The sequence below is a fragment of the Temnothorax nylanderi genome, unplaced genomic scaffold (genome assembly GCF_030848795.1).
Source record: "Temnothorax nylanderi isolate EJ_2023f unplaced genomic scaffold, tnyl_v1.0 TNYL_tig0014_pilon, whole genome shotgun sequence".
In the NCBI taxonomy this organism is placed as follows: domain Eukaryota; kingdom Metazoa; phylum Arthropoda; class Insecta; order Hymenoptera; family Formicidae; genus Temnothorax; species Temnothorax nylanderi.
This window is the reverse complement of record NW_027249076.1, coordinates 530,434-550,884: the sequence shown is the minus strand read 5'-3', so window position 1 is coordinate 550,884 and position 20,451 is coordinate 530,434. Positions and strand designations below refer to the sequence as shown.

General features: G+C 38.4%; 1 protein-coding gene and 1 long non-coding RNA gene across 11 annotated transcripts in view; one reads left to right on the top strand and one right to left on the bottom strand.

The window, feature by feature from the left end:
- Pip5k59b (Phosphatidylinositol 4-phosphate 5-kinase 59B) overlaps positions 1-18,197 on the bottom strand; it is a 34,357-nt gene extending 16,160 nt beyond the window's left edge. For 3 of the 10 annotated variants that reach the window (XM_071697951.1, XM_071697957.1, XM_071697956.1), the window contains exons 1-14: positions 17,393-18,197; positions 12,994-13,028; positions 11,453-11,581; positions 10,783-11,031; positions 10,533-10,685; positions 10,277-10,441; positions 9,976-10,191; positions 9,653-9,879; positions 9,434-9,566; positions 9,203-9,290; positions 5,965-6,027; positions 3,865-3,942; positions 2,284-2,337; positions 1,121-1,492 (exon numbers count right to left, since the gene is read on the bottom strand). In XM_071697951.1, the coding sequence (XP_071554052.1) occupies positions 1,121-1,492; positions 2,284-2,337; positions 3,865-3,942; positions 5,965-6,027; positions 9,203-9,290; positions 9,434-9,566; positions 9,653-9,879; positions 9,976-10,191; positions 10,277-10,441; positions 10,533-10,685; positions 10,783-11,031; positions 11,453-11,581; positions 12,994-13,028; positions 17,393-17,510 (2,080 nt within the window). In that variant the 5' untranslated portion in view covers positions 17,511-18,197. The remainder of the gene's footprint in view (positions 1-1,120; positions 1,493-2,283; positions 2,338-3,864; positions 3,943-5,964; positions 6,028-9,202; positions 9,291-9,433; positions 9,567-9,652; positions 9,880-9,975; positions 10,192-10,276; positions 10,442-10,532; positions 10,686-10,782; positions 11,032-11,452; positions 11,582-12,993; positions 13,029-17,392) is intronic. The other 7 variants (XM_071697952.1, XM_071697958.1, XM_071697953.1 and 4 more) reach the window with 7 other exon arrangements.
- On the top strand, positions 15,430-18,735 carry LOC139768109 (uncharacterized). Its single transcript, XR_011717279.1, has 2 exons — positions 15,430-15,667; positions 15,873-18,735. It is a non-coding gene; the product is annotated as an uncharacterized lncRNA (long non-coding RNA).
- The last annotated feature ends 1,716 nt before the right edge of the window (positions 18,736-20,451 follow it).

Genomic DNA, 20,451 nt, shown 5'->3' with positions numbered 1-20,451 from the left:
TTAGAGATTTTCTTCTCTTTATAAAGACAGCTATTATCTCTGCCAGAAGAACAATTCTGTTTCATTTCATCATATCTGATTGCTGATTGCTTCTTTCCGCTTGTAAAATCTGTGTCATTCTTATTACTTTTCTCCTGAATCTGATAATTACCATTCTTATTTCCTAGAGAATTCATTTTCAAAGACAATTTTTCACCTTCTCTCTTCGTATTAGTTTTCTCATTTTCGAATACATTTCCATTAAAAGTTCCCTCGACAGATGTTCGTTTCTTCGACGGTTTCGGCGCAAGTCGCTTCTTTCTCCTAGATTTTTCTCGAATCTTCTGCAGCAAAATGCTGTCTTTTTTGATCGATGTAAATTTTAAGATTTTTTGCCTAGCCCATTCTTCAGCAGGTTTATCCTCCGCACGAGATGTGTCTGTATGATACGGTCTCGCATCTTCCATTAGCTTACAACGGTTCGACATTGTTGTGATCGTTAAAATAGACGTTTCAAGGTTCTTTTGTTTCCTCTTTACCATCTCATAATACGTCTCAGAGTGTTTCTTGTCCTTTCTCGACATTTTGTAATTCATCAGATCAGCTCGAGAGCCTGGGTTCAAAAAGTATGTAAACTTCGCCAGATGATCCATCTTGGTGTCATTTCTCCTCTCTTTATCTCTCTTCGGAACTTTACCATTATCAGTTTCGGTAATTCGATTGGAATTTTCCGAGCGATCGGATCGGCGAATTCCTCTATCTGGTCTGAGGGGGTGCAAACTAGTCTTAATAAAGTAAGCGTCCTCAACCTTCTCCACGCTGACAAACTCTTCCTCGTCCTCGTCGAGTTCCTGGGTACGCCAATGCTGAATCGAGCCCATCGGCCGAACCCGCTCGGCTTCTCGGTCAAAACGGCCGCGATGCGTGACGCGATAAGTGTCGGATGTCGATGTACGGGCATGCAACGCATTCGAGGTCGCGGAGGTAGCTTTAGTAGAAGTAGCAGCAGTGATAGTAGAGGCCACAGTTTTAGCGGTGGTGATAGAAGTAGAGATGGAGGAATGGTCAGGTAGGAGCGAGTGGTGCAGGTCGCACGAACTGTCATGCAAGCGGTATCTCGTGATTATGGCTGCTTCATCACCTCGGCTGGAAGTCACCGACGACGTCGTCGAGGCGGCGGTGCCGGCCGCCCGGTGATCCTCGGAGGATCTGCCGGTTCTCGGGGCGCCCGTGCCCCGCGGCGGCACCGGCGGTGGGACCTTGCCGGACGGTACCAGGTTCGGGTTCGGCGGACTGGCCGCGCTTCTACCCTTCAGCACGGCCGGATAGCTTGTGACCTTGACCGTTGGAGCGGTCCCGGGCGGATGCTCATGATGCGGACCTTGACCGGCGGCTAAGGTCAACGGGGGCGGGCTCAGCGGACCGGCAGCAAGGTTAACCGGGGTGGAGGTGGCGATCGGCACCGAAGCCGCCGCGTTCGCCGCGCTGATCGCAGGATCGGGCGGGCTAACTGCTGCGTAGTCATTCGAGATCGTTCGAGGCCATCCAGGGGTTCAACGGGGGAAGTCGCGGGTGCAGCGGCGCGGGATGGGAAGACAGAGAGAGAGAGAGAGAGAGAGAGAGAGAGAGACAGGCGAAAAGAGAGAAACAGAGAAGCCGGATGAGAGAGAGAAGTCGAATGATCGGAGAACCGTGCAACGTTGATTCTTCTCTGGTTGGTTCACTTTACAAAAGTGGTTTGCGCGAGTGCAACCACAAAAATTTTTTAAATCCCATAATTTATTATAATACATATATACATTTGTATTTGTAATCAAAGGTAGGTTCGTGACCAGTGCGATACGTAAAGATCATTTCGCTATAACTATTACATAACGATGTAACACCAAACCCCTTGCACAACATTCTTGAGTCACGAAAAGTAGAATTTACGTTGCACAGTCCGTTTTAAAAATTCTAATTAAAGCGATAAATGATACATGATTGATAATTTATAATAAATATTGTCGTAAGACGGAGTCGGAGTAACACGGATTAAATTATTTTCAACTTAATAACTTTCATCTTTAATTTTAGATAGACTCAATATGTTACAGAAAACAATTTATACACGGCTCCCAAAAATTTTTCTCACAGCCATTGCTTTTACTTCTTGAATGAGGAAAGTACGTCAGGTTTTCTGAGTGTAACACTATTTCGAAAGATAACGGTATATTTTCGCGATATCACGATGCAATTTTGAGAATAGTTTCATGGCAATGAATAATTGTACGTTACGAGAGTAAGTGATCGTATGAGACTCACCGGCCTTCGTAGGTGACGTAGCATGCATTGCCGAACCTCCAGTCGCCGCCACCGCTAAACCACCATATAACACCATGTACCAATTACCGTACTGCGGTACGTGTCTAGCTCTTAATCGGACAGAGAAACTCACCACGGATTTCGAGGATGTCCGAAAACGCGAAAGCCATTCAGTGCCGAAAGCGCGTTACAAGCACAAGACGATCTCGTATTCGGCATCACGAAATCTCTTTGTCGTAGGGTTTGAAACCGATTTGTGACAGCAATGACAGAATTATCGATGCTACGCAGATATGCTACGCAAGAATATGCTCTTTGTTCTTTCCGATCCCGCATATGATTCCCGCCAAATAAAATTGCAGGAGTCATTCTCGCGGGATCAAACGACTCGTCTGCGATTATCATTCAAACCCTGCTTCATCGTCAAATATGCTACGTTCCTTCAAGCAGTTCATTCGCAGCGAAGCACGATAAAAAAAAGCGAACCCCGCCGAAATCGCCTGGTATCAGTTTCTCTGTCGTATCTCGTCGGCCGAAAGAGTCCCGAAATAAAACCCGAGGATTCGAGTAAGGAACGTTCGTGTGACAGGACAACAGAACGATTGACGAACATTCACGATGTAAAGTAAAGCTGTACACATAGGACGGTGAACGGAAATACAAGGACAAATGAAGTCTTGAAAAAGGACTGAGATGCAGAAGTGTTTATCAATGGAATCACTTTTTGCCAGGTAAAATATAATAAAAACTTTAACATAATATAAATCACAGCAATTTCCCGCTTTCTCTCTGTTATATACAATATACAATTTTGCATTTAATATTTACAACGATTTTACCATTTCGTTCGTCACTGACTTGTGACTCGAGTCCGTGGGAGATGTACAGACTTACATTTCTGATGATTAAAATTCTCTAAACTTTCGGTTCACCAGTAAGAAAGAAATGTGAGATTGAATATCGTTTTTCTTTACAACGTGCGCCTTTACGGTGCGGATTAAGATCTACTAAACAATTAGAGATTATAATAGATGTACATACGCTTCTCATATGTGTAGAGGAGTATCCACAGGGAGCCAACGTGGAACAAGGGACTGGGAGATCGGATAGGATCGGACGGAACTTCACCTAGAACTCTCCACGTCTTCGCATATCGGTATTGTCGTGAATGCTTTAGAAGCGGGTAACGTGGGAATGCCGCAACTAAGTTTATTGCATTGATCGCTGTGCCTGGCTACGGTGAAATCCAGCGCAAAGCCAATGATAGAACCGTGAAAGAAACGATTTTATCGAAATCATCGGCACGATTTTCGGAATTCACGTTTCTAACGTCCAGGCCGCGCCAAATCGCGGTGCGCTTGGAATCGGACGTTATTTTAATCAATTCTTTCGGCACGATTTATTATCTTAGACGCGCTGAAGATAAACATTAAAAACGTGAAAATAACTATTTTACAGTTGGTTACTGATGACGTTCCGAAAACCGATCAATTTCTCGCGTGAACAAGCGTAAAGAACTTTTAAATGACAGAAAGTTGGAAAAAAAATCGTTTGAGTTTGAAAGAAATGCATTTGACTCACCGGTTGAATCGAAGTCACCCTCCAACGGCCTCAGTGGTCTGCTTATACTTTTCCTCTTCGACGGGGAATGTTTCAAGGCTGCAACATAAAACCACTGATGCCATAATTTCTTGCGCGAGCTGTGCGAACTTAACCATCAAGTTATTTTTAAAAACCGCTGTCAAAATTACGCGTGTTAAGTACGCCTATCAAAAGGGCTCAAAACGCTACAACAGCCATTAGTACCGTGGCAAGGGTCGAAGGGCATATTATTGGCTTCTTCTCGTTAATACTGTTTTAGTTTGCAGAAATTATCATGGAAATTATTATCTAATTGTTAGTAAAATATCGTAAATTGAGTTGTTTAATTTTTAACAAAATTATGCATGTAAAATACTTTCTGCTTTGCTGCATCGCGATATAATTACGGCAAGTTTTAAAGACGATTATGAAAAGATATGAAAATTTTCTTAGCTCTATAAAACTAAAATTGTAATCTATCTTAATACGTAATTTATCTTAATCTTAAATAAATGCGGTTACGTTTATTAATCTAATAAAGTAATAGATAAATTTTTATACATCGCGATAATTTGTTTCATTCATAATTTTAATTTTTGATATTTAAATTTTCTGCTTGAATGACAAATCTCACTATAGCACTATGCTTGCCATGGCCATGTATATAAATATAGTTCTTTTCTCAGTCTATGATTATACTATTCTACTGTCTGTTAACAAACTCTAAACTATGCTATACGTACTTATTGTGTAAAATTAGTATAATTAAAATATTTATATTTTAATTATACTAATTGCAGGCATAGAATATCTAACATATATTGTGAATAAACTTGCTTTTAAGCTTTTCTTTGTGATTAGCAATTGTCACTTGTATACGTACTACGTTTTAATCCATGCCTACGTAGTTAATCACACAGAAAAAAATATGTACGTACATGAGAGAACTGTGCTGGAGTTTGCAGAAATACATTTTATGCATACGTAACAACTAGATCTCATTGTAAATTGCGCAGACGTCCATTAATCTATCGGTCCGTGCTGTGATTATAGGGTATGTCTAGGCTAAACTAATTGCTGCACGATACCGAATGTGACAAGGAAATTTCAGGATTGTAGAGTTTGTAGAGAAAGAAATTGAGTGGAAGCACGTTGAGTAAAATACAATTATCGAAATCTTCTTAGTTAATCTTTTTGCGAGATGCTGTGGAAAAATATAATGTAGGGAAAGTATCTATAACTAGTATCGCGGTTGTTATTCTTGGATATATTGAAAGACGAATGACCTAGATTTATAAAAAAAAATTCTTAGGCTGTGTGTTGCAAAATGTGTGTCAGAAAAACAGTGAACGGAAATATGTGAAGAGTATGTGAAGAGTGATAAAAAAGAGTACACGTATCACACGTACAATTTTCACAGGCAATGGTTGCAGGAGCAATGGAAATAGAAACAAAAAGCACACTCACAAAGATGTCCGAAAAATTCACTCGTATAATTCCGCTGTTTAAATTCGCTTTAAAAATTTGCTTAAAAAGATCTTTTTAGTAGGAACATCAAGTTTGAAAGAATCGTATGTGTTAGTAAAGACATAAAAAAATTGTGCTTAAAGTTTTATTGTGTAAAAAATATATTTATATTGTGAAATGTAAAACAAGCTTTATGTGCGTATAATTCATTTTTCTAAGTAGATTAATCTACTGTATCTTTTTCAGTTCAAATTCAGCAAATAAAAAAACAAAGATATAAAAATAAACATGTGACATTCCAATACATTGAATATCATATCTTTGAGTATCACATGCAGAAAAATCTAATATTAATTTCGAAATTTATTTTTGCAATAATTATTTTAAAATCTCATTAATATTATCATTCAGATTCTTCCAAAAAATCGTAAAAGACGTTTTATGCAAATTGCTTAATGCAAAATTGAGTGGAAATAAGAGGTGAGATAAATTCACACTGTAAAATCAAAGAACAGAGCATGAAAAACAGATTATTCATAAAAATACATATACAGGCAGAGAATTATGTGAAAACAAACGTTACATACATTCGTACAAAAATGGACAGATGGACGCACACATAGACAGAGTTACCTATATAGCTGGTGACGAGGTTACGGAATTTGCGGTGATTCCCCTTAATCTCAGGCAGGTCCACTTTTGGTATTCAATTTTCGAGTTTCGATCGGTAGCAGGTCAGACGAGGTCATTGGGGGTCGACACGAAAAGAAGTGCACGGGACACAGAAACATCAATATTTAGCTAATTTCGCTTATAATATGATTATGTATACCGGATTATCGAACGAACGACAAAATCATATATAGGGACTGCCGAGAATAGATAGAAACATTAAAGAAAAGCCAGGGTACGTCAAACTTCCAAACGTATTGAAAGTTGAAACACAAAGCGAGTTTAGGCTTGTATTTCCTTTCTGTAGTCGAATAGGGAAAATTGATATCGTGGATACTGTTGCAAATTATTATCCGAGCAGATCAATTAAGCCTTGTTGCATTCGAAGATTTATGCGACCCAAGCTACTGCTGCTTCAACGACGCTTTCACGTATAATAATTTTTTAAAAAATATTACATTAATTATACGACTTTTCCTAAAGTGTTTGAGCTGTCAATTGTAATCTGTTTATTCATATGAAAAGTATAACTGATAGGTGATCAACGAAACGCAAACGTACGTAACACAACAAACACATTGTACACGATACAATATGAAGACAATATACAAAGTGTAACGCGCTGATGGTGCAAGAAACTTAATATGAATAACGACTACGAGGGGATGTTAGTCACATAAGTGGAGCAATGTCAATAATGATGATAGTATACATGACGGTAGTAACAGTAGTAGAATGCTAGTATAGCAAAGTAATGATAGTAACAGTAACAGCTTTAGTAGTAGTAATAGTAACAGTAGTAGTAACAGTAGTAATAGTAGCAGTATAAAAGTAGTAGTAGTAGTAGTAATATAGTACAGTAACGGTAAGTTATAAGTGTACGGGTGGGCTCATAAATGAAATGAAGTTGTAAACAGCGAAAATGTTTATTGTAAAATATATAAATATGTACAATGGTGCCCACGTTCAGTCGATAGCTGAATATTTTCACAATAAAAAAAATTCTACTTCTACCGATTATTCTCGCTCTCACACTCTCTCTCGCACTCTTTCTCGAATTAATCTCGTACACTCACGCGGTCCTACATTTGCTACTATTGCCAAAAATATATACGTTCAACATTATTTATATCGCAGAGATTCTTCTACAGATATATAGATCGCACAAAATTAATTAGCATCTCTATAAAGAGCCTTTGCCGAGAGAATTATGCATGGCATGCATACTTTTTTCTCTTTGAAGCAGTCATGTTAAACAAGCTACTTGAATGCTCGGATGTATTTCGTGCGTTCTACTACATCTTTTTTTACTAATATGCTCTGATGGACGAAAATATCAATGATTGCTTTGGCGCATCGATAAGATAGAAACTTTTGCCATCCAAATGTATTCATCATCGATATTAAGGGAATTTTCATAGAACTTTGGCACATGATATTATATTGATAAAAAAATCTAAATGATAGAAATCGTTTTGATTGTGACAATCTGTGTACACACTAACAAGTGCACATATATCCTCAACTATATTATAGACTATCAAGAAAAAATTATTAACAAGCAAAGAATATTTAATTCCTTTTACTTTAGTATTATTTTATAGAAATCTTGTTGTAAAGACGATCGTTTTTCTCAAACATGGCTCTAAATAAAGTTCAATATATAAGTAAAAATGCTAATGGAAGTCAAGATTAACAATATCGATATATAAAAAATACTCAGCTATACCTGTGGACACCAGTGATTGGTAATTCGCTATTTCTTTCTTTAATAAATATATCGAAACAAAATTGTGTATCAAAAATATGTAAAGGAAAGAAAATATGCAATGCACAATAAAGTTGAATTTGCAAAATAAAGTTATAAAAAAATAGGAAAATTATATATATAGTCAAATATAAATAAGTGTATTGTGTTAGCAATTAGTTACACCAAAACAAAACCCAAAAATGATCAATTGACACTCATAAACCCAAAATATATCTTATTCACAGCATTGATTCGAAACGAATGCAGGTATCCGAAAAGTTCTATTTTGGATCGGATTAAATTATAAATATTGCATTCGTTAAGATAAGAAAGCGCGTTATTCTTATTTTACAACAAACAATTCTTAATTTATGCATGATATTTCATTAACTTACGCAAGGCACTGATAGATCAATAAAATTCGAATATAACCATGATATTGATGTAAGCATCGCGTCTATAATTTTCGGATATCCGCACAGTATATTTGTCGCATTCTCTGCAGTCACTCAAATATCTTATAATGCTATTATAATCGTTAGAACATTTCTCTGGACGGCTAAATCTGTGATAAAATCTGTTAAGACAAAATTGAGTCGCTGACCTGCGCTTTCAACACTCTTAAAAATATAAATCTAGATAAAGAGTCTATTAAAACTGGCATCGCTTGTGTTAATCCTGATAATAATTACGAGTAAAATATTTATGGAAGCTAGTATTTTGTTGGCTTTCCTAAATATTCCAACTCGTTGTGACGAGTTTGTTACACGCCAAACAAGTAAATTGAGGCTGCGTTTCGATATTCACTGCCAGTACTGAAAATCTATAGTATAAGTGACGTAAACTATAGATTTTCAGTACTGGCAGTGAATATCGAAACGCAGCCTAAGTGAACGAGTTTCGTAGCAAAATGTAACAGGAAGAAAAATATATGTTTCTAGCTTACGGCTTACTGCTGTCTATGAGAATTGGTATATGCTTTTTAAGTAACATTATAAGTACCCTTACTAATTATATCATCGTAATACTATATATATATATTGTAAGTACCAGTTTTGAGCTTTATTTATAACTTTCGTTCTACTCTCGTTTTTCGTTTCGCGTTAAGTGTTTAAAATATATCTCAAAAGCGTCAATAAAAGGTACTATTCGATAGCATTGTATATGGCTGAATCACAATACTGATATTATTATAAACCGAGGTTTTAATTTTTGTAATTTAAACATCTTGCATTGACTAGTTCCCCTAGTTAAAACTAATATTTATTTTTGCCTTTGTAAGAAGTCAATTATCTCTTGTAAAATGCACTGGATTAATGTGATCAACCAGAAAACAATGGCGCTACCGGTAGATAAGTAAGCGTGAAATTACTCATAAATTAGCGAGTTTTGCTGAGTGTAATCTTGTAGTCAAACTTGTTAGGACAGGTTGATTCGGATGGTACTTACGTGATGGTATTTTCTTAAATACTGTCTTGGCCATGAAATCCTGAAAGCGTTGCGCATAAAATCCTGGCCGATGTACTGATACAGTGTCCTTAGAAAATAAGAAACATTTCTTCTATATTAACAATAGGACGTTGAGACCAAAAAAAAGTTAAAGACTAGTATAAAAATTAGATTATAAAGAAAATCTATAAATTCGCGCACACGCATGTGCATTATGTATATGTCACTTACCCCGTCATGTATCATTGATTTCCACGTATGTTCCAGTTTCTTTTTTAACCTGTAGCTTTGCAAAATGTCGATAACGCCAAGGAACAATAAAAGACGTTCACCACGCGCGTTTCTGGCAGGAATGCCACCTGAACTGTTAAAAACATAAAATAGAATTAATTATAATTAAATAAAATATTAGTACATTCATTTAAAGGATTTGATATATATTATGCTTACGGTACGTCATCCTCTTCATCTATTGGTTCGCTCTCAGCCTGAATACTCTCCATCGCTGTACTATGAGCAACCAACCGTTGACGATTTATACTGCGTGATCGATTTAAAGCGGCAGCGCCTATTCTATCCTCTCTCTGTTTTTCTCTCTCAGATTGAATGAATCCATCACTTTCGCCACCCGTTTCATCAACTTCTTCATCGGCACTTGCCGATAATCTTTGTTCTTGCTGTAATATATTATATATATGTATAGTATGTAATGTATGCAAAAACGAATATATATTGACATTTACGTGATATGAAAAATGTCACATGATATTTACAGCTTTTTCTTTTGCAGCCTGGTCAAGATTATGGATTCCAACAAGTAAAGAATAATCCATAATTTTGAAACTTTCTAATACACGACAATCCCGTTGAATAGTTTTTACTAATGCACCATATGTATCGGCTTCTAAAAAGATACCCTCTGGATGATGCTCTATAAAATCTAGGTCTTTATACGTTGGTGAAGACTTCGAACGTTCTCCTTTTGATGCCTAGAATTTTTAATATATAATGTAATAAAAAAAATTATATGTATATTAATACAATACTTATGAATATTCACAAAATATTACAAACCTTTCTCTTGTATGTAGACCCTTTCAAATCATATTTTTGATGTAATTTTACAGATGAAGGTAAAAGATTATTCATAGCAATTAATCTAACATTTTTACTATTACACCGATAGCAATACAATCCAAAAAACTTTGGCAATAACGTTCTTGGATTCTGATTTAGATTCTGCAAAAAATAACATTGTTGTTACCAAAAAGAAGTTTTTTGTATGTTTTGTAAAATAATAATTTTAATTAAGTCTATTTCTAGAACATACCATATAATATCCTGGAAGTAGAGTTTGCAAAAACTCTCCTTCTTTATGTTGTACAGTCTTTATGATAAATTCATCATCATCCGTTAGATAAAAGATACTCCCACTAGCGCCAGGATTTGATAACTCGCGCAGTGGTGCACTACACATTGACATCTAAATGCATATATGTATTTTATTATTAGTACAAGACTAACATTATAATTTAGGGAAAAAATTCTAAGAGAGAGAAAGAAACAGAGATTTATCTCACCAAAAAATCATCTGGTTGAATGCCAAAGAGATCTCTAAAGTAACGAAATGCAATGGGTGCATAGTTTTTAAATTTAAACTCCGAGAAATGATGGGCCGGAGTATGATTTGATCCTTCATGGGGAAAGTTCGTTGTCTCCACCGTCATAAAGTCTTGCATTAATAAATCGCGTTCCGGTTTACTCGCAAGACCACCAACAGCATGCTGTATACCCAATTGAATAGATCCCATAATTTGTGTCGTTTGGATCTGTATAAAATAAATAAAAAATATATAATTAATCATAAAGATATAATTACAGGTATTATTAATCTTAATACTATAAAGTGATCATGCCTATAATATTAATAAGGAAAAGACACTAATGTTTCAAGCTATTAAATGGAGAAAGTCTAATCTCTCCTTGCAATAAGCTTGCACGAGGTGATCGAATCAGCAAATACAACATGTGTAGCTAATCATCACTCTCATTGATAGCTGAATAAGAAAAGTAGCTTATCTCTTTAACATCATAAGACCTTACCACTCATACTGTTCAACATGATATCGTATAAGCTTATTGAGTCTTTCCCTTTCATTTAATAATACCCTTTAACTTTGATTACAAAGCACAAAATCTGATCTGAACAAACTATCTATTAGAAGTGCTACACTGGCATTCTTCCCATACCTTCTTATATGTGATTTCACCTCCCACTCCAACTCTTCGATGCCCAATCTTTCTCTCTCGTTCCGATTTGTTTCTCGATACCCCCGCGGGGGCCTTGCCACCTGTCGTACCATGTTGTACTATTGAGTTCTGCAAAGATAATTGATAGTACATAAAACATTTTTGTTAACACCGAACATATACTTAAGGAAAATGGTTTCACACTTGTGCTGTGAATAATTATTTAATGCAATCTGAAATGCGCGCGCAGAGAGGATTTAACTATAGTTATATGTTCCAACTAACTCGCATTACGCAATGCCTCACGATACATACTACAAAAACATCTTCTGTGGCATTTAGCGCTATATAGAGAAAATACCGAAGGTGTCCCTGGCTACGCGTTATTCGGATGAATAATTATATATTAACAAGGAAGAAAAAGGGGTTCATAGACGCTGTTTTGTTCTGACTGATATTGCCGAGCTCGGTCTCGTACATTTCGCAAAAATATATGATTATCGAAGCATGATATCCGCGATAATCTTTCACGTGCAACAGTGATTTATAATGTACTTCTCTTCTCTGTGTTTCTGCGCGCGTTTCCCGAGCCGTAATAACAAGAGCAAGTCGCAAATTCGAGAACCTGTTTCGTGCGCAATTTGAACTCCTCGCGAACTTCGCAAGCGTGCAAGAATCGATCCTGGACGCTCGAGCGTAAATTACCGATGACGGGAAGATTTGTACGTCGTACAAAAATAGAAATGATTTCGCGAGTAAACGTAGGATATATCTGGCGCGACTGGCTGTAAATAGAAGATTAAAGAAACATGTTATGATCGGTGTTAATCTATTTCGAATTAATTCAAAAGGTAGAACAATTTGTTTGTTCCAGATTATTATCTGCATTCCTATCTTATCTTACGCGCTTGGTGTAAAATTCTATTTGGAATGTAATAATGCACACATTCGGATTAAATATATTTCTATAGAATAAAAATCAAATGGAAAGCATATAAGCGATTAGCTAATAAGTACAATATGAACGTGGATCCGCGCAAAAGTGGAGCAAGCGTTAATGGAGAAGAATTAAAAGATGATTAAATCAGCACATTACGAATCGGAACGACTTTTTCATCGATGCTTTCTTTTTAAAATTATTTAAGAAGTAAAAACTAGGCGAGTCTGTAAACATTACGAACTATTTACTCAAAAACCAAGGGAGATATGCAATGCTTGGTACAAGGTTAAGAAAGGCATAACAAGTATAAAAGAATTCTCTCTGAGACTCAAAGTGAACGAACATAGTCGTTTTCATTTGAATTGTTAATACCAACAATAAAATTATTATTTATAAGTTGGCTTCTAACACGCGCGCACATATCGAAGATATGTCTCCATTTATATGTGATTGCATTAATTGCTAATAATTATTTAAACGGGTCATTGGAGTGCTTATAAAATATTCAAATAAAATCAATTTTGCCGTTTGACAAAATGGGACACACGCGTTTTTTCCCGTATATTTTAAGAGTAATATTTAAAGAAAGATCGATACTTACGTCAAATGCTGTTATTTTCTCTCCGGTCGATTTATCTGCAAAAGAGACGAAAAGAGACATTTTAATTACGTCGCATGGTGTAATGTATGTATTTTGATAACAAATAACGCGCGAGTTAGATAACGTGATATGGTTTCGTAAAAATAAGCAATATGTGAAATTGTTTGTAGAATAATTTAGTATTATAATCCTTATAAAATTATGAAAAATAATTAAATCCATTAAGGGGGTCATATACCTAATAGCCATATATGTATATCACACGATCTGCATAAAAACGTAAAAGCCATCAAACCATAATTTCGAAAATTACGTAAAATTGATATTTTGATAATAATTATATTTAGTACTAAAATTTTACATAAATTTTATCAAATAATTAAGTAAGAACTATGTGCTATTTCATATTAACATCCTGGTGTAATCAATTAAGAAATCCATCATTTCTTTTTGTTTTGAAAATAATGTTTTATTTATAATATGATCTGTTAATAGAAATGTATATATGAATACATGCAGTAATAATACATGTAAAACAAATTTGAAAGTCCATGTCTATGAAGTCAGCAATTTTTAAAATATGCTTAAAAAAAAATTAACATTAGGTATAAGAAATAGTGTAGACTCAACGGCATTTTTGCGCGATCAATTCACCGAAGCGAGATTGCTTCTTTTATAATGCAAACACGTGTGTGCTTCAATAACGAATAGACAATAGACTTTCGAAAAATATTAATTGCTTATTAACATTTCATAGTCCATATTTCTAGTGCACACTTACTATTGAACGCAATTAAGTTCGAATTTACTGCAATCCTGCTTTTCTATAGATTTACACTGAAGATAGCAACATTATCTGTATGAATTACGTAATTATACATTATCTACATTATATATTTTCGTATTTATATACTATTCGCAAATAAATGCGAAATAAACAAAATATGTATGTGTGTGAGAGAACGTGTTAATAATTCTCATATTTTTTTAAAATAATTTTTTAAAATAAAAATCGAAATTAGAAAATCGCTTTTAATGCTAAACACAAGTCCAGAGAAATCTGTGAGTTACGATAGATTTATCGATAACGAATGACAAATCGTTTATTATCTCGAGAAAGAGAGAGAATCTCAGATTAGCAAATTACTGCGAGCAATATCGAGTTTGATATTGTAGAAAAAGCGGCACGTGTAACGTGCCGGGAAATAGCGATTTGCGATATCGAGTAAAAAAGGCCCCTGGGATGACAGTAGAATAAGGGTACAACGAGTCAAGATGTCCTTACTTAGCCTTCTATTTTTAACCCCTCGTTCTTCCGTTGCGAGCTCGTGACTCAAGCGCGCGCGGTGGTCTTTGTTCGTCATATTTTTTTTTTCCTCCAACAATGAAAACAACGAAAAAGCAGCGCCAGGAAAAAGCACCGTCGCCGAAACGTCGTCAATGAATTTCTGAAAGCTAGGCGCGATAAGCGATGTTTGCACAGAAGAGTTCACGACGTGAACTGGTGACGTTTCTCGCGCATTGCGAAAAAACGTGTGAAACTATTTCCATTCGAAGCAGAATGAATTGCGTTATGTAAATGCTTAAAGGCTCAGGCTCTCATCCTTGAGATAATAAAGACATTCTTCAGGGAGATAATGTTCACTTGTTCTTTCTTGCTCGGCACAATCGAAAACTCAGAACGTAGTACGTTCCGATTATCATGCGTCGTGTAATGCTCGAGAGAGAAAACATGAACAAAGAAATCTCACAACAGTTGAAATGTCAGGCAGAAACGAGAAGGAATTCACTGAAGGAAGTCACTGAATAGTATGTAACATAACATTTTATGTCGCAAACTTTAAACTTGTAGGAATAAAATATAACAAGAGTATACAATTTTCTTCATCTTTCTAAAAGATGAGGTGAAAAGGTAATCCTAAAGTTTCTATCGAAAACTCAGAAAATGATACGTTTCGAGTATTATGTCGCGTGTATATAGAGCTCTTTCTCTCTCGAGAGAATATGTGACGAACAAAGAAATCTCAGCTGAAATGTCTGGACGGAAGGAAGAGGGGATTAAAGTCACTGAATATATAATGACATTTTACATTAAAAACTTTACAAAGGATAAAACGGGATGACAAAATATAACTTTCTCCATTCTCTATGGATAAGAATGGAGAAAAAAAAGATAGTCCATGAAGTGTTCAACAAAATTCCCATATCTATTCATACAAAAATACGACTCGTGCGAATAAACCGATATAGCGCGGGAAGATTTTTCTAGGCGGAAAGATAAGAGGGAAGCTGCTATCTTTCGAAAAAGAGGAACAGTTCGGGCGAGAAGCAATATTACGCGCGCGCGTTCCACTTTTCTCCGACGCTGTTTTCCCGGGCGACGGGGGAAAAATCCATTTCTCGGATGGCGCGGATCCGATAACGGCGGTGTTATCGCGATCGCGCGGCGGAGTTCGCGCGAATCCCGGGAGCACAAGGTTTCCACGTGCCGCGGCTGGCCCGATGCCCTATCAGCTGTCAAACGCCGCGAGTTGTCACCTTGGCGGTCGCGGCGAACGAATCGCGGCACGTCCAGCGATCGCGTCGCACGACGACGATTCTTCCCGGTCGCTTCTCGCGCGGATCGCGACACGCAGTGAAAATCAATTCGCGAACTCGATCGGAGTCGTAATGGGTGAAGTTTAGCCTCCTTTTTGTGAAAATTATCTTTTTGAAAATTGCACCGGGTTGTTCCAACTTTGTTGTACCACATTGTTCCAAATCAATATTATTTTACGGTTTATTAATTCAAACGGTTCATTAATTAAACAAAAAAAAATCTTTTTTTAGCTGACACTCCTTTTTTTTTTCAAAAATCGAACATTTGTTTATCGTTACAGGTTGTTCGGGGTCGGCGACGGCGAGGACGAAACTCGCTAAACAGCGTTCCGGTCGATGACTCCGATACTCGAACGTGTCCCGAATTTTCTCTTCCGGACTCTCTTCGTATTAAAATTGCACGAACGCACGGCCCGCCTGGGGATTCCGCAAGAGCCTGTGTAAAACTTTAATTAGCGAGAACACTTCAACCGTCTTCTATGACGAACCGAGAGACGATCCCCCGGCTCATCGGGGAAAGATCTCAACGGGACCCATCCGTTCGAACGAGGGCATGGCATCCAGCTTCCCGAAATCCCAATAGAATAGAATCGAATGAATCCGAGAAGTAAGGGACTCGTCGGGTGTTTAGTCTACGAGTCCGAGCTTCGCTCTTTCAGTTTTCAATGCTAGATATCTCCGTAATTACGTAACGCGGAGTCGCGCGGAAGGAAAGTGTGTCATGCGTGGAACGCGTGGTGTTTTCAACGAGGACGCACGAGCCTTCGGGAGTGACCGAAGACGTTCCACTCCTTAATACTCCGCATTTTGTTAAATGCGTGTGCGCACCAATCACCTCCACAACGGCAGATTGTCGCGATGGAACGAGTTTCTCGGCTGTGTCGCTCGTTGTATATCGTCATTTTAGCAGAGCTGAAAATTTCCATCAGTCCCGGTCTACAATAGGTGTTTTAAGCCCTAAGCCTTAAGAAATTGTTCAATCACAGTTGAATTTGAGGAGAATAATTGACTGTGATTGGTCAATTTCTTAGGGCTTAGACCTTAAAACACCTATTGTAGACCGGGACTTAGACGTTCCCTGTCACTCGACATCGACAGCTATCAGCTGTCCAACCGCGAGCGATCAAACGTAAGAGAAATCGCGACACGCAGCTTTTACTAATCGCGGTCGCACATATCTCTGCTGTCTCGTGAGACGAGCGAAGTGATATCCCGTCGGGAGATTTTACAATTTACATCGCGACGACAGGAGGGCCGAGGGCCGAGGGCCGACGGCCGACGGCGGCGACGGCTCGGACCGTCAAATTTATCCATCGATCGATCGCAGGAGGAGCCACGAGCCACGTCGTCGGCACGCGGAGCGCATTTCGAACGAACGTCCCTCGGAACTCGGACGACAATACGAGGTCTCACGTTCGCGCTTTGTAGGTCGGGTGACACCCATTAGCTGTCAAACGGTCGACTAACTCTAACATTGAGCGACTAAGTCGATCGACCGCGACGAGCCGTAGGCCGTAGGGCCGCGCGCGGGACGCGAAGACCCGAGGATCGATCGTACGAGCGATCGACGGGCATCGAGCTGATCGAGCGTCGACGATTTGCGCCTCGCGAACGCCGAGAAGATCGTCGTCGAGCGAGGAAACGACGTCCGACGCGGCGTCCGGGCTCCCGGTATAGGTTAGGTCACAACGGTGAGTCCGGGCACGCGGCAGGGGGGCGGCAAGAGGGGGGGGGAGAGAAAGAGAGAGAGAGAGAGAGAGAGGCAGAAACGGAGCACGGGTGTCACAGGTTTCGCACTCACAGTCCTCCTCGACGGTGGATTGCTCCGGCCTGAGGTGATCCACCGCGGGCTGCGCCGGCACGGGGAAGCTCGTCGTCTCGACCACCTCGATCACGTCCACATTGTCGCCCGAAGCCATTTTGCGTGCGTCGCCTCCGTCCGATCCCGCACTGACTCACGCGTAACGGCGGTGGTGGTGGTGGTGGCGGCGTCGGCGGCGATGGTGGTGGCGATGACGGTCCCCCTGACAATCCTGACAGTTCCTCGAAGGAGCCTCCTCGGTTGTCGCTCGGTCCCCGTCGCCCCGCAACCGACGCATGTCGTTCGACGCTCGCCGCTGTGTCGCGCGGGGACGGGCGGCGGTGCGCCGTGTGCCGCGGACCGCGGGCGACGGTCCACCCGTAACGTTCGCGGCGACGCTACGCTACGCGCGCGAGACCGATCGCGATTGATTACGCGACCCGTCGTCGTCGTCGTCGTCGGAGTAGCGCCGTCCCGCGCGACATATCCGTCGTCCGCGCGACAGATATACTGAGATATACCCACCGACGGTTTCCTCGAATCGCCGCGCGGAGAAAGAGAACTCACGTCAGCCACGCGTCGCTATCGTCGCGAATCGAATCTCTCCGGCCTCGACCTGACACTCCCGACTGCTCCCGACAGGACGGCACTGACGGCAGACGGCACTCACGTCTCACGAGAGCTGTCGAGACACTCGAGACTCGAGAGAGCGCCTCCGGACCTCCGGAGAGCCCTTCCGTCCCGCCGTTTATCGACCGAACGTCGCTCGCCGCGATTCTTCGCGACAGTGGCGCCGCCGGGCGGCCGCGCGGCGAATCCCGACGCGGCAGTCGCGTTTGAATTCGCCGCGCGGTTTCGCGCGCTCCAGCACGCGTACTGACTACTGACCGGAAGACGTGATTGTGGGAGCGGAAGGCGCGATTGCGGAACGAGCAAGAGAGCCGACGTTCCGGAATGATCGGGGAAATTAAATTGAGAGTTGTACGGGGAGAATTTGAGAATCTTTTTTTTAGAGGGGATTATCGATTGAGAACGTATACACGGTAATGCTTGATGAGTCTTGAATATGACTCGATGATCGCTTCCGGTTGCGAGAACGTTTCTCCGTTTGGCGCTAATTAATATAAATATCGATACCGAAACTTTGGATTGGATTAACTTTCTCGAGGTTACATTAAATATTTAAACTTGGTAATTAATTAAAGAAAGAGAAAAATGATTTATTATACTTCATAATGCAATGCTAATGTATCAATATATCTCGTGTGTAATATGCTTACAAACATTCTCTTTGTAACTTCTCTGTAAATAATTATATAATAATTAAAAAGATTATGAATAGGCTTTTTCAATACGCGATGCGTGTTTCGAAATAAATACGATCCGAAATGTACTTTGTATTCTGTATGTCTAAATGACTGCATCTACGTATAATAAATAATATGCGTTAAAAAAATGAAGGTAGAGCTTATTTCTACATTTTATCTTAAATAAAAATTGCATTTATCAATGTCCACGTACGTTTGTAACTTTTTTGCAAATAATAAAAATTAAAAAGCAAAAGGGGCCACGAAATGTAGCCTTTTTATTTCCACTTATTTAATATAATGCGATAAATCTTTTATTTCACAAACAACTAAATAAAAATTAGTACTTCCAATATTTTTCAAATATTATTCATTTTATTCTTATTATTCACTTGCATATCAAATAAATCTTATTGAATATGAAGTTCGTCGCTAATCAAATTTTATGGCAAGATCTGCTACAATTTCGATAAATTTTTGTGTTCATCCTCGCTAGGAAATAAAAATATTTAGTACTATAACATGTAGGATATATTTGTTTAACAAATAATGTTTCAACGTAATGTACGAAACGTCCGGTGCATTAATTGTAAGTAAAAGATCTAAATTGATTGACATAATAAGTACAGTTTCACATGTAATTATGCGTTTATACATTTCAGCTACGTCATGGTTAAGTTTCAGTGGCTTCTGAACAAGACATTACTGCAAAGAATATTCCTTCTAAGCGTTAACGGCATAATTGCACGTGAAATATTAATGGGCTACCTCGATTACAATAATCAGGTTATCATTTAAACATCTTTCGATATATAATTAATATGTGCGCGCACAATTTAAAAAAATAATAATAATCAATTTTAATAGTAATAATGAATAAATGAGTTAGAAATCAGGTTGCTTTAAATTTTTCTACAACCAAATTAACATTTTTTAACCCTTATATAAATTTTCTTTTAATATAAATGTTTACAAAATATTATTATATTTGCCTCTAAAAATAAGGTAAAAGGTTTCTTTTATTAAATTGTTCACGTTTCAATGATTATATTTATCATTCTGAATAGATATCTGTTTTGCTTGCCAGAAAACGAAGCATATATGCTCAATGATTAGTCACGAACGTCGTATATCATGTATCATTAATTAATTATGTCGACTGCATTCATTATGGAACACACTGATCGCGCAAGACAGTCCATATAAAACGTTTCGCTTAATGTGCACTAGACAGACGAGATTTATACGGTGGAACATATTATTAATTATCAAACTGCTCCGTAATTCTATCATGGGGTTGTCCGTCTCCTGTTCGGATACTTCCGCGTGCAACACATTAATTATAATACATTCAATAAAATTTCTCATGTTGATCTTGTTTCGCCTATTAATGGCGATAATGTCGTCACAAATCACAACCACATATAAATTCACTCCTCTCACGGTTTTATAAAATTTGCTAATTTATAGACTCAATCTCTCGCTTGAAATTATTAAAATTAGCTTTACTAAATTGTTATTTATTTCGCATGGCATTTTTAGCCGAAGACATAAATGTCTGCTCCGTTTAATCACAACATATAATCAAATAACAGAACACATTTAACATTATAAAGTCGAGCGGAACGTACGTAGCTCGCTGCTGGAAATATTTCCAACTTCCTGTTGGAAACCATTCCGTACTCGGGTCAGCTATCTGATTTAATTAATCATTTATTTAGCCGATACATCCATTGTTAACGATTTTTATCA